This window comes from Saccostrea cucullata, unplaced genomic scaffold (genome assembly GCF_032062105.1).
Source record: "Saccostrea cucullata isolate Sc308-1 unplaced genomic scaffold, CSIRO_AGI_Scuc_v1 ctg1168, whole genome shotgun sequence".
NCBI classification, from domain to species: domain Eukaryota; kingdom Metazoa; phylum Mollusca; class Bivalvia; order Ostreida; family Ostreidae; genus Saccostrea; species Saccostrea cuccullata.
This window is the reverse complement of record NW_026922902.1, coordinates 47,501-64,661: the sequence shown is the minus strand read 5'-3', so window position 1 is coordinate 64,661 and position 17,161 is coordinate 47,501. Positions and strand designations below refer to the sequence as shown.

The 17,161-nt window shown below is 31.8% G+C and overlaps 1 protein-coding gene across 1 annotated transcript in view; it reads left to right on the top strand.

Annotated features, from left to right (window-relative positions):
• Positions 1-2,338: 2,338 nt before the first annotated feature.
• Positions 2,339-17,161, top strand: part of LOC134262729 (uncharacterized) — a 15,649-nt gene continuing 826 nt past the window's right edge. Inside the window, exons 1-5 of the mRNA XM_062745091.1 lie at positions 2,339-2,343; positions 9,059-9,179; positions 11,872-11,948; positions 13,567-13,673; positions 15,247-15,356. Of these exons, the coding sequence (XP_062601075.1) occupies positions 2,339-2,343; positions 9,059-9,179; positions 11,872-11,948; positions 13,567-13,673; positions 15,247-15,356 (420 nt within the window). The remainder of the gene's footprint in view (positions 2,344-9,058; positions 9,180-11,871; positions 11,949-13,566; positions 13,674-15,246; positions 15,357-17,161) is intronic.

The window sequence follows — 17,161 nt, the reverse complement described above, 5'->3', positions numbered from 1 at the left end:
TTTGGACCGTTCGGGTCAACTTACAAATAAACCTATATATTCTTCCGAAATTTAATTACTAGTTGTTTCAAAATAATTGCATTTTAATTTATTTCGGTGCGTTCTGTAAAAGTGACCAAAAATCTTATTACAGTGTAAATTATGTTGTTTGTGTAAAATTACATGATTAAATATGCAATTAAATACTAGATCTGTCGTAATCTCGAATAATGAACGATTTACAAAATTAGATATCTGTACGATATAAGACCATACATGAGGCGTTACATGCAGCTATAACCATGGCAAAGTTTGCTATCGTTGGAAGCAGCTATGTTGAGAGGCTACGGAAATTCACCCATGGTGATTTGCGTGTACCCGGAGAAGTGAAATGGTTTGGTGTCCCTGGACTTCGGACCGATTCAATTCCCCAGCATCTTCTTCCTGGTGTTATTGCGTATAACCCTGACTGTGTGTTTATACATGTGGGAGGAAATGACATTATTTCTTCTACGGTTCCAAGAGACGTTTTTTTAAGACTCATGAACATTCGAGAAAGTCTCTTGAATGCTGGGGTAAAGTGCGTTTACCTTTCCGAGGTGATGACGAGGGGAAATTTTGAGCGTTGCCCTGACAAAACCGTCACAAAGGCCTTGTTTGACAGGAAACGAAAGAAGATTAACAACTTTCTGCGATCCGCACTAGGGAAGTTTTTTGTAGTGTTCAAGGACATTCAGTTCCCTACAGACTTTGACAAAGACCAGGTCCATCTGGGAAGTGTGAAATCAGGAGAGCGGTCTTCGGGAATGTGCCGTTATATGTTCAGAATTCGCCGTGTCTTTCTTGGATTCAGACATTCCGTGACATGTAAGGACTAGTGAGAAATGAGTTACTGTATAACTTAAACATTGACCTTACACATCTATCAGTCAATTGATATTAAAAGAATGTGTTGAATTTTTGTTCTCGCCTTGTTTGCTTTTAATTGCATATGTTGTAACTTTGCATTTACCATAATATATACCATACTTTCATGTGTAATGTAAACTAAAGAATAAATACTATGAAATAAATATTCAAGGTGTTATTTCTTTTTCTGTAAAAAGAAAATATTGAAATTTCAAAGGATATGGTTTTTTGGATTCGGAGTTCATTGATTTTATGATATATTTTACTAAGTGTTTTCAAAATGCTTTCAAGTTGGATATAAACAATTATAAACATGAAATAAGAATAGTTAATGATTGATGTGACAGTATTTAGGAACTAAATATAAACAAAAGCTAGGCTGGGCGTTTACCTACAGATATCTGAAACATTCTGGTTTGATGTCTTTTTTAATTGGAGCATATCGACTTAATACTTGTGATGTTTTATTTATCCGATTATCAACATCAAAGATACCACAAAGGAATAATGTATATTCTAATGAACTAATGATTTCTTATTCAATAGACGTTCGTAAGGGTGTGGGGGCTGGGGTATTGTACAAAGTCGTGGAGGTAGGGGTCTATAACTATTACTTATAACTTAAAATAAAAAAAAAACTCATACATTATAAATATTTTTATGCTGCAACCAGGCTTCCAATGAAAATAATAACATAAACATTTTTATAGTAAGACTTGTGTCTAGAAAAAACCATGCCAGATAAAACATATATATATATATATATATCTGAAATCCTGAAAATCCACCAAACAATATTTTAAGCACACAAATTGAATACCATAATAAATTTCTATGTGCATTTCATTATCACGTACAGATGCAGGTTCACATGTCAAGCTAAAAACAATTTCATTAAAATTGATTAACCTTGAGTGTTTGATCAATTTAATTTGTCTTTTGTTTGTCAGTTATAAAAAGATACTTATCAAATATATATATAAATATATATACTTTATTTTTGAAAACATACACTATACAAAAAAAATTATCAATCGTCGCCATTTTGTTTACAACTGGGTTGATTTGGTAGATTTTTTTCAAAGGGAGATCAAGCACATACCGATAGATTTAGTGAGTGCTTCTTTAAAATTAAAATGTCTGCCTAATTATACATATTTCAGTACAAAACATTCCTTAATTGGTGGTATAATTACCTTAAACTTCAAAGATTCCCTTGTTTCGCCTCTGCCCCTTTCTAGATTCTCTTCAAGATGGCGTAGCGTGCCCTTGCAGTGTTTTCATTGGTTGAGTCAAAAAGGCGCTAAACCGATATCGCGTCCCCTAGGCTTGATTTAATTGGATAGAACAAGCACGTGATTTTTAGAGATTACTTGATTGGACGAAATCTTGAACACGTGACAAAAACAGACGCTTGAACATTTTTGAGAGAGGCAGCCGAAGGAAAACAATGGCGTAAGTGTTTTGTTTGTTTGTTTTTTTTTTTAATTAAACTTTAAGTTGAAAACTCACTACAAAAGTTATTACTTTAAACTACTTTTTTCTTTTCTTGATAAGCATCAGTAATTTAAAATGACATATATGTTCCATTTTTCTTAGTTTGCTTGTTACATACTCGTTAATACGTAATATTTGTATGGAACTATTAATGTAAGAATAATGTGCTCTAATGTGTTATAAGTTTAAGAAATAAGTAAATTGATGTAGAATATGTAAGCAAAGAATGTATTATTCAGATATTTATCTTATCAGTACAGCAAATTTCATAGAGGCATTAGATTCATTGTATCATGCACAGAGAAGTAGATTCAACGAAGTTTAGCTAATATGTGTATGTAAATGTTTGTATTTTTGTAATCATTATTAGCCATAACTTTGAAAAAAAGGAATATTGTAAGCTGCATGAAATTAGGTTGAAATATTCCTTGGTAATTCTTAAATTACTAATTTTTTTTTCCTGAAACTTCAAATTTTCCAAAATGGCGTCGCAAAAACCGGTTTGAACCGGTCTAAAGTGGCCATCAAATAGATTTTGAAGTTGTCCACGTGATAACAATTGACCAATGATATTCAAGTTGTCTTCCATGGTTAACTGTTCAATTCATAATTGTCTAATTATAAAATTGAATTTAAACAACGATTAAAAAAATCTGTTTTCGGTGAGCATGTTACTTTTATTCTGTATTAGAACATGCTGAAAGGGAACCACAACACATAGGTTATTAAAGAACTTCGTTAAAGGAAATAAGACTTCATTTAACATGTCTAATGATCCGCCAAAAAATGATTGATCATCATAATTTTTTTTTGTTGAATAAACGGGGTAAAGGAGTGGACTTAACATACTTCATAGTGTAATATTTTGATAAGGTTCATGCCTTGTGTTTTGTCTAAATGTAAAGAATTTAAATAATTAAAGGTTTCGACTCCAAAACCTATCTTTTATCTCTCTAGTCGCTAAAAAGGAACTGATGTTTTATAATTTTGTTGATAATTAAAAAAAAAACTTATTCCTTAAATGGAAAAATGTAGTTGAAAATTTAAGGCTGAAATTTTGTCCATGTTCGTGATATTTCCTGGTGAGGTCACAGGCGTATATAGAGTCTCAATGTTTTCTATCTATTGTCAAAAAATGGGATGGTTGGGGGGTATGGTAATTTTAAAATTTGATACTGTATACAGTGATGTACCATCCTTTTTGAAAGGGGCAGATGATTTTTTTTTTTCTTACCCGTACCTGAAAAAATTGAAAAGCAAAAAAGTCAGGAGCATTGTCCAAACTCGAAAATCGTAGTCATTTCGTCGGAGGGAGGGGGCCAAGCTTTCTTTAAAACGGTTCCATGTTCGTTTGCCCTGAAATTTGTTCGCCCAAAAGGGTCCGTTTGCCCTCATTCAATGTAGTGTAAACGAATTTCTTTCCAAATTTTTGGTACATACGAAGTAAAACAGACCGTCAACATGGTCAGACGTTATGCGTATTGTCACAAGGGGGGTTGATCTCTGCCATTTCGATGGTTGATAGTGGAATGTTGAATTTTCATCTTCTGTCTTCTTATAAAGAATTTTTTTTTAGATCAAAAGGAGATTATTAAAAGATAAAAAAATACAGACTTATGCCTCTAATTAACATTGATAATACTTATCAAATTAACTGTAGTGTAAACACTCAATCATTCAAAAAGCATTAGAATTAAATAAAAAATTAAGTAAGACTAAATAGTCATTGTTCCTCGTATCAGAATTAGAGAAAAAAAATATCCAAAGTTTGTAAGGGAAATAAATAAAAAAAAAATATTTGTTATTTTTAATTTATATGAGTTTATATTTACAAGTAAATATAAGTATTGGAAGAACCACATATTATCCGAACAAGATATTTCGGGCGAACGAACTTCCGCAAACAGGTAGATCAGGTGAACGAACCTGTTACCTTTCAAAACCAACTTCTTTCAGTACCATTTTTGCATACAATACTACATTACCGTTCTATCCATAAGCAAAAAAGTTCGGGAGGGGTCGGGTGCAACCAGCATTTCAATGAACATTAATTTTCATTCAAAAGTAACTGTATATATGATTGGACTTTTGAAATTCATTGGAGGGACAGTCTTTGAGAAAAAGGTTCAATTTAGTATTTACAAGGACCCCCCCCCCCCAAAAAAAAAGAATCAACCGAACTTTGAAAGCCATATTTCAGGAGGTGAAAGTGGTGTAGGTCACTTTTTTTTTCTAGTATCCTTATTCAACCTTACTTTAACAAAAAGAGAGGGGTGGGGATCGACAGGGACATGTGGAATAAAGTGCTTCGGCCTGACTGTTATAAGATGCCATAAGACCCGTATGGTGTTCTTGTTAAACAGGTCGGGATCGAAATACACATATTAGGCCCAGCACCTCGTCCTTGGACAGGCTCAACAAGGGTTCTGTTGAACATCATTTCATTTCTAGAATTTTTGGATCTCCATAAATTCCCAGGTGTGGAGGTAAAAGTATGTAACTGTTCCTTAATTTGATACATAGTCTATATTCCTTTTGTTGATCGACAATGTGAATATTTAAGTTTTTGATGATAAAAAAGTACGAAACATCCTGTTGAAAAAGAAACAAGATTCCCAGCCCCGTTTTACTTATATTTAGACAATTAGAATTATAACATCGTAAAATTATAATAAAGTTCATCTTTTAAAGTCTTAAGTTTATAAAATTGTTCACTTTTTCATGTAGAATTGCATTGTAAATTAAAAAAAAAAGATTGAGGTCTGTGTCATTTAGTTACATGTTTCCATGTATTCCCATACCGCGATGCAATGAGACTCTCCAATTAAGGAGGTGAAAAAGACTTCCTGTTTTAAAAACAAATAAAATGATGCCATCGTCTCAAGCCACGGTCCAGAGTCCGCATATAGCTCTCTCCTACGGCTTCTCGTGGCTGCTTGATCACAAAAAGTGTCGTATTCTTGAATCAGTGTCAAGTTTTGTTTCGATCGCAATTGAAATGAACAACTGATGTCATTAGTATACAAGAACATTATTTCCTTTACTGGGGTATGTCTTTTAACCACAATGAAACCACAAGGACATCTTAATTTAATTTTAATTATCTATATATGGTTTATATGCATTTTTTAGTCATCTGAGTCACACAGGTGACCTATTTCTATCTGTTATTATCCGACGTTGTGCTTCTTGTCCGTCTGTTTCCTAATCTTTTGAACCGGCCATTTAAGCTCCTTTTCTTGAACAGCTTATCCAATTTCAGCCAATTTGGCAGGGTACAAATCATCTATAGGTAAAGGGGAGCAAAACTTTTGGATTTCAAAATCTCTTACCCACAGGGCCTGAGGTATGGGACCAAAACCATCAAAATTAATGCAATATCAACAAATAAATAAGTTAACTGCTGCATAAACAGTTATTAATGAAGGGCATTAATGAACAACTGAAAGGAAAATTGGCTTTTTAAAATAGAATTTATTCTAAGTCAGAATTTTACTAATATTTGAAGGGAATATTTGAAATATTTATTGAATTACTGATAAATGATTATCCCAGTTTATTATTTATTTAATTTTCAAAAATTCAGTTATTTTAATGCATTTTTTCCTAAATCTTATTTTATGTTTAAAATTCAAGACATAAAAGGGGTTTGTAACCTTTATTTAAAAAAAATATAAATATAAATAATATATAGATTCATTAAAATTAAATTAAGATGTCCTTGTGGTTTCATTGTGGTTCATTGTGGTTTCATTGTGGTTCATTGTGGTCATTGTGATTGGTTTCAAAGGTTGTGGTTCCTCCGAATATGCTTTACTCGCATTGGTCAATATGTTAATGATTACCAATGAAGAATTTTCTCCTTGTTCAACCACCACAAGAATGGGAGAGGATCGTACATTTTGGCCATGGTTTGCGACGATGAAATGATGCAAGCTTGGAAAATAATTGGACACTAAAAAGTTAGGCCAATGCTAGAATTGTAATTATTATTTCATGCAAGTTACATTAAAAATTAAGAATTAGAACACGTTTTATGCAAAAAAATTAAGTACCGCGATATCATGAGACAACAGTATACATGTAGTACTAGTACAAAAAAATTCATTTAAGGTTTATGGTCACCGGGGTTACAGCATATCCAGGACGAGATTCCTCCGTCACAATGTACTGAATGTAGTTTGTTTTCAATACTATATTTATTAAAGGTCTTTCCACCCTTACAATGTTAATGGTTCAAAGTTTAAAAACTATTAACTGCATTTATTTTCATGTAATTTAGTTTAAATCTAAATATGCAAAAAATTTACAGGTCACCATATTATTTAATATTGGAGACTTATATAAATAGAAGACAACTATATGTGAATATGTCAATGTAAGACAAGATTTTAAAGACAGAGACTTCATATTTAGTATGCATACTCCACTAATTAAATTTGTCCCAATAATATATGTACCAATGTCAATGACGTTATGACCTTGACAGTGACTTTTATGCTAAAAAAAGCTTTGTTTTCAAACTTAAAACCTTCCCCAAAACTTTTGAACTATGATAGATAAAGACTTCATATTTGGTATGCTTACTTCACTCATTATGTTCTTTCAAATGGCTCCAAGGTCGTTGACCTTGTGACCTTCTTGAATGTGACCTATACGCTTAAAATAGCCTTTTTGAACCTCAACCATAACTTTTGAACCATGAGAGATATGGACTTCATATTTGTTATGCATACTCCACTAATTAATTTCTTTCAAATGATAACATAATTAAATTATGGGAAACCACAGTTAAAAATTAGAAAAAAGTATTTTTTTTAAAATTACATAAACTTTCATTTTTTGAAAAACTCATCAATAAATCTACTTTTTGGAAAACTAAATTGATGAATATTTTTTATGTAAAATTGACAATGTGTTAAAATTTGTTTATCACTGAAATTTTAAAATAAAATTTTTAAATGAATTTGTATTTTTCATTTAAATATGAATTAAGACACATATACATTTAACTCAACCAAAACAGACAGAGAACCATTATTTCAGCAAAACTCCTCTAATGCATAAAAAATTTTCTAAGTAAAATTCACATAGAAATTTCAATAACTACTCTGATGTTTAAACAGGGTTTCAATTGGTGTTTTTAAAAATGATTCAGATATGTAATTTTAAATCATTATAAGATAACGCATCAGTATTAAAGATAATAAAAATACATTTACTTGTCAATGATGTATAGTTGTAGAATTACATAACTTTACTTATAACATGTATAGATTAACAAATTTTGCAAATAAACGCTGAAACGGCTGCAACTGTCAGTCAGTAACTGAGTGTGTACTAAAGCCTTAAGGAATACACTAGGTATAAGGGAATGTCTGTAAACTATATTCAGATTTCACTCGCATAGTAATTAAAGTAAATTAAATTAAAAAGCTACTTTCATTTTCCAATAACAGCCTCGAAATAGCAATGAATGGAGAAAAGTGGTGGCAGATTGAAGTAACTGACATTTTAAAAAATATTTATTCAGATTTCACTTGCATCAAGTCTTTTTCACCTCCTTAATTGGAGAGTCTCATTTCATCGCGGTATGGTAATACAGAAACATGTAACTAAATAGCACTGAAGTGAATGGAGAAAAGTGGTGGCAGATTGAAGTAACTGACATTTTAAAAAATCTGACATCAAGCAAGCGCTTATTCATTTCGTAAAACATAATTTATGAAATATTCCATTCAAAACTTGATTTAAGCGATATAAAAGAAACAAGCTTTGGTCATTGATAAAAAAAAATGTGTAAAATCCTTTCTGTTTATGTCCTATCTCGCTATTAGATAAAAGTTCTAGAAAGTCAGGTGGCATCGAACCCGATGTCTAAAAGAAAAATCTAGCGATTGTTTATAATGAATGGACATGGAAATAAAAATGTAAACTTAAGAATTTATAGTATTATTAAAGCTGTGCTAATGTTTAATAAATGTTGATTAATGGCCATGGTTTTTTGTTTATAGAAAAAAAATGGTACACATTGATTTTTAAATAATTTACTTAAATGCTTTAAAAACATATTCTTTGATGAATACATTTCAGTTGATTTTCTACATACAGTCTTTTATTTTCAAAACTTATTTATACCTCTTAGGCCTGTATGCATGTTCTTTTGGGATGAAAACTAAGCTTTTTTTTTTTTTTAAGATTTAATACATGATGTTTGAGAGTACAACAGAATAAAGTTGCTTTATAACATTTAAGAAGAAGAGGTCTTTCATGAAATTGATATTTGTTGAAGTAAAATAAATCCTTATAATGATCTATTTCTGTTCCTAAACTAATTGCGGTACTTTGAAGTATTTTGTCATGCTATATTCTTATTCATGTGTAATAAACGGTCAATAGAATCTGAAAGATAGTTTTTTAAATAGTTCTGGAAAATAAAATTAATTTCCGGCAGCCCTGCGCTTGCGTGGAATTTCAGCTATAATATATCCATGTGAGAAATATTTATAAAAATACATTTTGAAATCCCCCCCCCCCCCAAATCTTTAGATTTGCCTATAAGTTGCATTTAGTACCAAAATAATATGTGTAGAGTCAAGTAAGACAGTTTAGTGATATCTGATATCTGTATCACTTGAGATTATCCTTAATGTTTCTTTATCTATTTATTTAGAGATTCAACAGACTTATCACCTGCTATTCTGAAGCAACTCAGTCAGAATTACAATATCACTGTGACACCCAAAAGGAAAGATGACAAACAAGAGAAAAGGAAAGTTGGAAATGCTTGTAAAGTAAGTTTGTTTCTTTTTTTAAACAGTATGACTAAAAATGTATACAATACAGTAAACTGTAACTTAATGCACAGCTTTTCTATTGGAATCATACAAATAAACTAAAGGATGTATTCTTATGAAACGTGGAAAAGCATGCATTAAACTTTCCAAATGCTTATTTTTTTCTGAAAGTGTAATATCCAAGGAATAATTTAAAGAGAAGAAAAGTGTACATGTTAGTGTTCATCTTAGAGAGGTTCAACCCTTTGAACATAGACCAAAACAGAAGATGGGGAATTTCATTAAAATTGCTACTAGACCATAAAATACCTCATAGAAATTGTAATCAATTTGAATTTTACGACATGTCTAAGTATGAAAACACACTTGGGGTAAAATGATCAGAAGAATACATCCTTAATACTTTGATAGATTAATATTTAGTAAAGAATATCACTTTCTAATCTCTTCTTATAAACAACAAGAAAAAATATTATTTCATTTGATAGACAAAATCTTCTGTTTTAAAAAAGGTTTTAAAATAATCCTTAGGTATAAGATGTCTCAAATATGATATAGTGCACTATCCTGCCATGGACCTGTGTGTAGAGAAACATTCTTGACGAACAAACTAAAATTAGGCTAAAAATAGTCTTGAATCCTGCTGCCCCACCTACCCGAAATTTTTGCACCTGACCTAATTTTTTTTTTTCAGTTTTGTGGTGAAAACATGTATATGCTTAATACATGTCTTATGCCCTGTTCACACAGCATTCAGTAACTTCACACAGTAACTTAATGCGAAGTAAAGTAATGAGAATTAAACTTCCACACGGCAGCTAATGCAAAGTTAACTAATGAAAATATAAAATCTAGGCGTCAATATTAGGCCACAGGAGTCTGAAGTTTTTATCGTCAAAAAAAAAATGCGGAAAACAAATTTCCCTACCCTTAAGGAGGCTGGGGGGTCAACAAATTAATCATAAATTAACCACCAGATTTAACTTATTTTTTTACATATGGTATCTTAAGCTGTCAACTATCATTTGACAAAGAAAAAATTCATATATTTTAGTTTTAAAATTTGATCATTTTTTATATCTTTATATGGAGCTCTTCTTTTAAAGGAGATAAAAATAGTCTGAAAATGGCTGCCACACCCCAGCCTCGTTAACTAAAAAAAACTTAGGATGGCAACAAGTGTTTGGGGGGCCCACCTAAACAAATAGATGAGGCCTAATGGCCATTAAACTTATACAAGCTCACTTTTGTTCTCAGTCTCACTTTTTCCAAAAGAATAAATAGTGGGAAAATGAGACTGAGATCAAAAGTGAGCTCCTCAAAGTTTTATCATGTTTATGGCCCCCAGGCCTGGGCTTGGTCAGAAAAATATCGCAACTAATTCAGTATCCAGAGTGTTTGCGCTTTTTATTCAAGTTGAGAAATCCAATCTGCTTGACAACTATAGGCTGTTCATGGCCCTTTTTCCAGTTTGATAGGTCATTCTGAACTCCATGCCACTTAACCGGAAGTGAACTCCGAAGTGAATATATGACGTAATTGAAGAAATGAAACAAAAAAATTGCATGTAAAACTTCATGCACAACATTATGTTACCATGTATATGTGATCACTAAAACACATATTTTTTTAAACAAAATAATGCCTCATCAGATCGCTAAGTCTAACTGTTTGGCTCTTTGTCGACTTGGCTTTTCAGTGACTTAAATTTGGCGCCTTTTAAAAACTGAATTATCTGTCCCTGGTACACAGCATCATACTAGTAAGAAAAAGAATTAATAACTTTTTAAAATTCTATTAAACATATTAAGAATAAATGAATTAACTTTCATTGAACAATTCTTTTTTTTTATTTCATTTAAACAAGTTTTTATAGACATCAAATAAACACTGTGAGATTCTCTTCCGGTTAAGTGGCATGGAGTCCAAGATGAGCTGTCGAATTGGAAAAAGGGCTAGGAACAGCACAAAGTAGCCAAGCAGACTGGATTTTTCACCTTGAATGAAAAACACAAATGCTCTGGATACTGAATTTGTCGCGAGATTTTTCTTGCCAAGCCCAGATCTGTTTGTTTAGATGGGTCCACCCAAAACATGTTGCCATAATGGTGTTTTTAGCCGAAGGCTCAAGTGAGCTTTTCTGATCAAAATTTGTCCGTCGTCTGTTGTTGTCGTTGTTGGCGTTGTGGTAAACTTTTTACATTTTCATCACATTTTCACCACAGGGCCAATTTCAACCAAACTTGGCACAAATTATCCCTGGGTGAAGGGGATTCGAGATTGTTCTTATGAGGGTCACGGACTCTTCGAAGGGGAGATAATTATGAAATAGTGAAAAATTATAAGCATTTTTAAAAAATTTATAAAAGCATTTTTAAAAAATCTTTAATTTACATTATATAGGAAAAATCTTTTAAAATCTTCTTCTCAAGGACCACTTTGCCAGGAAAGATGAAACTCATGTGGTATCATCCTCAGGTATTGTAGATTCAAGTTTTTTAAAATCATGACTCCCGGGGCTAGGATGGGGCCAAAATGACTGACCAAAGTTTTACATAGGAATATGTAAATGAAGATGTCTGGTTTTAAGAACCTGAGGTTTAAAGTACCCTAATTTATAATTAAATCAAATGTATCAAATAGAGAAATACAGAAACTTCAATGTAAAATTGTTGTTTTTTTTTTACAGCTGGCAGTAAGGGAGGTCTACAAAGCAATTCAAAAAGTGGACAATTCCTTTGGATTCCAGTTTGGAAAGGATAAAGGGTAATCTTTATGAACTTATTATACTAATGCTTATTATGCCCCAGGCTATAATGTAACTGGAGCGATTTTGCTTAAGTTGTCCAGATAGTTGTGGACATTTTTAATTTTAGACTAATTTAATCTTTAGAAGAAGAGTTCCACAGATATACAAAAATCATTTACATGATCAAAATTTAAAATTGAAATGTTTGAACTTTTTCTCTGCCAAAATGACAAAAAAAAAAAATTGAACCCTTGTACTTATAATTATGATACAGTTAATTCTCGTTAAACCGCCACCTTTTGTAATTTAGAAATCATGGCGGTATAACGAATTTGGCGATGAATTGAATTTCCCATCTTTTAGGAAACAAGAAGTAAAGTTATCGTTCTTAGAAATACCGTTTCTATTCTTATTATTATATGTACGTACATGTATATAAAAACATTTTTCTAAATTTGAAAATACTTCTAGTATTTTTTTATGTACAATTTCGCTAAAACAAAATGTGCAGTTATGAAATAAAGATAAGTACATGTGAATCATGTAAATGTGCACGTCTGATATTGAAAAAAAAACATGCTGAATCGATCGTCGTGATATATTGCGGATAGTACTTAAAATGAATTCTTGAATAAATTCATTGTTTATGGCATCATAGTTAATGAAACGTTCACAATTTCTACCATATAATTATTTTTTAAGCAAACTTTGCATTGTTTAAAGCAGAGATCATCAAAGTAATATCGTTATTGGCGAACTTTAACAACAACCGCTTTCGTGGCGAAGCCCTGACTAAATGATTTTTATTAAACAGGAAACGAAATTATTATAACAGTTCAAGTTAAAATTATTGTTTATTTAATTCTTATTTAATTATATAACTGCAAGTACCTCGTCTGGCTTTGCATGCTTTACGACAGGGATAATGTCAACCAATTCGTCGCGCTTCACTGACCACACGCACCTGTGGCGGTATATCGAGATAATTGACAGTTAAAAATGGACGTTTGTTGTGAAAACAGGGTGGCGGATGGCGGTATGCGAATTTGGCGTTATAAAGAGAATTTTATATAGCAGGAAAAACGTTCTTGGGAAATCATGGCGGTATTGCGAAAATGGCGATGAATCGAATGGCGATAATTCGAGAATTGACTGTATTTAGATCAGTTGGTCTGTCTGTCATTCAACCACTATCTTTTGTTCAATATCCTGAAGTCATTGAACTGTTAAGGCAACTGAATATTAATAAGCATCTTTTTTATCGTTTGAAAGTTGTCAGTCCTGTAAAAATTGAACTAGCCTGGAAAAATAAAAAATGATCTTTAAAAGATTTAGCAAAGATGTGAATGGGGCCAGATCACTAATCAATCATAAACCTATGGGCTGATAACAGTACGTTCGCATGTTTGCTTGTTACACTTTGGCACTCATGACTCGTACTATAAGTTGATTTGAGAGAGTTTTTATAAGCTATCTGATTTTTAATTTAGAAAACTTTACACGTGCATCCGGATGTTAATACATGTGAACATGTTTGCCTGTGATAAAATTTGTGCTTCTTGGGTGGTCGGGCGCATATTTATTTCAAGCACTGTATTAAGTTTGAAGATTGCTGACTATTTATTTATTTTTCAGATATAAGGACCCTGTTAATGAAGCAGTGACAACTAGGTTGGTTAATGCAGTAATTGTCAGTGAGGGAGGAGTTGAGAAGTGTCCATGGCCATTGAGAGAGCTAGAGGGTAAGTTAAACAAAGACAATAACACAAAATAATCTATTTAGGACACATTAAATTTGCTAGAGGGGTTGGATACAAAGGTGGATCCAGGACTGGCCCAATGTATTTGGAAATAGGAACTAAGTTTCTTAATTTCTTTTTATTTCAAAATTACTATATTTCAATAGTTAGCTATTTTGTGATTGTAATTTATTTCTGATATAAACAAAAGAAATAAGAAGGAATGTAGAAAATATTTTCTGTTTAGAGAACGTCCATTATTATGTTTTAGTTTGTGAAATTAAAAAAAAAAATGCTTCTTGATCATGATAATCACAGGGCACAGGATAGGAGAAATACTGGCCTTACACAAAATGACTAGGGCAAAAAGTACTCAATTACATGTATGTTAAGGAAGGTTAGAGTTCCCATTCCTGATACATCGTATTGGAAGTTTAATTGTGACATCATTGAAATTCAACAAGCCACAAAAATTAATTAACAACATGATCATGCCTAAATAACAACTTGAATTTAATTATTTTATCCATTATTTATAAAATCTTGTAAAAATGCAATACTTGATTGCAATACAGAGGAATAATAGAAGAAAGCCTTTCGTCAAATATGAGTTTATGATGTCATCAGCTTTGACATGACGCAGCACAGGTGATCCAGAGGACTAGATTCACTGGTTTAATAATTACAAGAATGCTTAGATAAATATGATACTATTGCTAATTTTTAAATCTTGTCATTAAAACTAAAAGAAAATGATTAATTAGAAACAAGGTGTATAGAATATGAATTTATATAGTAGCATTGAAGCTGCACATGAATAAGGAATTTAGAGAATAACGCTAAAATGATGAGCATTTTTGTGACTTACATCAAAAGTGCAAGGGCATAGACTATTTTGATTGATGTGAAATTTGGAATTTTTTCTGCTTATATATACCGGTGGTGAATATTTTGAAAAGTGCTGGGAGTTGATCCTAGTCTGCATAACATTATTTTTATTTATAACAGAATTCATACGAAGTGGAAAATTTTAGCTATTATAAGCATTTTCGGCAAAATTTGAAGTACTTTGCATATCAGTCCTTAACATACACTGTAGCTGGATATTTTTTTTATTCCCATCTGTCTCAAAATGCAATTCCTTCACAGTCAAAATAAATTAGCAGACAAGTAGAATAAACTTGAATACATAATACTGTGTATCGTTTTATTTTTTCATTTCCATGAACAGTGTTGTCGTGGTTACTTAAATGTGAGATTTATTGAAATATTTTCAAAATGGTACTCTTAACATGACCTTGTTGGGAAGGATGATGGTGTAAATAAGTAAGAAATTTTGGCATCCAGTTTTCAGTGGGGTCATGTAAAAGTTCATGTCTTACTAAGGAATATATGATGATAACTTACAGGGTCATTTTGATTGCAAGCTTTGTGCAAGGGTTTTTTTCCCTCAGAGTTTAAGTTTGATAATAACTGTGTATTAATAAAGAATGGGTTACAGAATCAGATGTATGTTTGAGAAGAAAAAGTCTAAGCTATGCAGAAAATAATCAGTATATATATATTATATCCTTAGGTGCTAGCAAGATATATTACATATCTCTTAGAGACTCAGCAAGGAGAAAAGAATCTGGAAAGGACAAAGATCATGCGGACAGAAGTAGAAGGCAAAGCAGGAGACGCGAAGTGAGTGCTATTTCTTTTTTATTTCCTACAAAATCTTTGGCTTTTGATCTCTGCAGACATGTGTTGATATTTTTCAATTTCTCCACTAAACTTGCCAAACAGCAATCAATGGAAAAGGAAATAATAAAGATAAATTCAAATGAAGATCACACCATGTTTTTTCATAAAAGAACAGTAACTAACAAATGGAGAAAAAAATGGGTGCACTAATGACAGATATTTCTTCTTAAAACATTTAAATATGTACAAGGCAATTCCATCAAAATTTACTTTCAATAATTCCTGGAATAGTCTTAATTTCAATACATACAGGGGATGCTCACTCCTCCATGGCACCTGATCCCACCTCTGATATTTCTGAGGTCCGTGTTTGCTCTGCTCTTATTTTGTATGTTTGTTTAATGGACGTTGAGATTGAATACTGTTCGTAATTTCCATATCCTTCTCATACACTAATATTGAATCAAGCACCCGCTCTGAGCATGCCCTATTGTGATCACTCTGTCCATCCGAGATCTCTTCTCCTGGCCCAGGATCATGAAACATCTTAAGCTTTAGTCAAAATCTTCATGCTGTACTTAAATTTTATAGAAGATTATCATATCAAAATTGAAATGTTTTTAAATTTTGATTCATAAATATGTTGTTATTCACGAAATTTTAGATCAATTCAATATTTGATAAACATTTTACAGGTATTTGAAAATCTGACTGAAGTCTAAGTATGTTTCATGATCCTTGGGCCATAGCATATCTTCTCTCACCTTGGCCAATCTATCTCATGCGTCACTCACAGAGTGTCTTTCGATAAAGGGCGTGCAGTGATTATGAACCATTTTTCTAGGTCTGGGTTAAGGTCAAAGAAGAATCATATGAATAATTCTTGTCTAAACATATATTCTTTTTGCTGGTACATTGTGGCTCATACTTGATTGAAAGTGTGCAACTGGTCAATGGATGTGCAGTGACCTTAATCAAAGTTTTAAGGTCAAGGCTCAAGGTCAAAAATAGTCTCTCTATTTAAAGTATTTCTATTTGGTACATAATTTCTTTCCCTTGAGTCCAGTCAGCCTTTAGCTTTACTTCAGGATACAGAACTTTGTAACAAGAATTTTCCAAGAGAAAATATTTCTTCTTTTTTTCATTAATATTTTTTCAGAGAGAATTTACATTTTTAAACTTCAATGTCACATAATTAAATAGTACACAAATGTTCCTCTTCAAAATAAACCCTTTTCAGCTACCTTACATTTTCATTATCTATGTAGAAAGTGAGGTCCTTGGAGATAGCAACCATCTCAATTTTATCTTCCGTTACTTAATGTTTTTGATGTTAAAAATATTAAAAGTACTAGCTTATTTAGGTTTTCCCTATTTCTACCCAGCTCCTAAGGAGAGGGGGTAGTACTGTTTTACCCTTGTGTGTCTGTCACCCTGTCCGTAACAAATTTTTTTAACATTATTATTAGCATCTGCTCATTACATGCTTGATTTTTTAGCATATTCTTTGCGTGCCATGTGTTCAATTCAGATGTCATCTTCTTATTCATTAATGAGTCTGTCCCTACCTTACATTTTTAATTAAATTTTGATATCAGTTTTTAATTATAATTTGTTGCACAAATCCGATTTCAACTTCATATTTATCTGGCATCATTTAAGTTTTGAATACATTCTAAAGCTATAGAATAATGGAGATTAACGCACTATAAGCATAATATCGTACATATGGGCACTATTGTGTTTTACAGATGCTACCAACAATTTCATTTAAATCAAATGTTAAATCTTAATCTTATCAATTT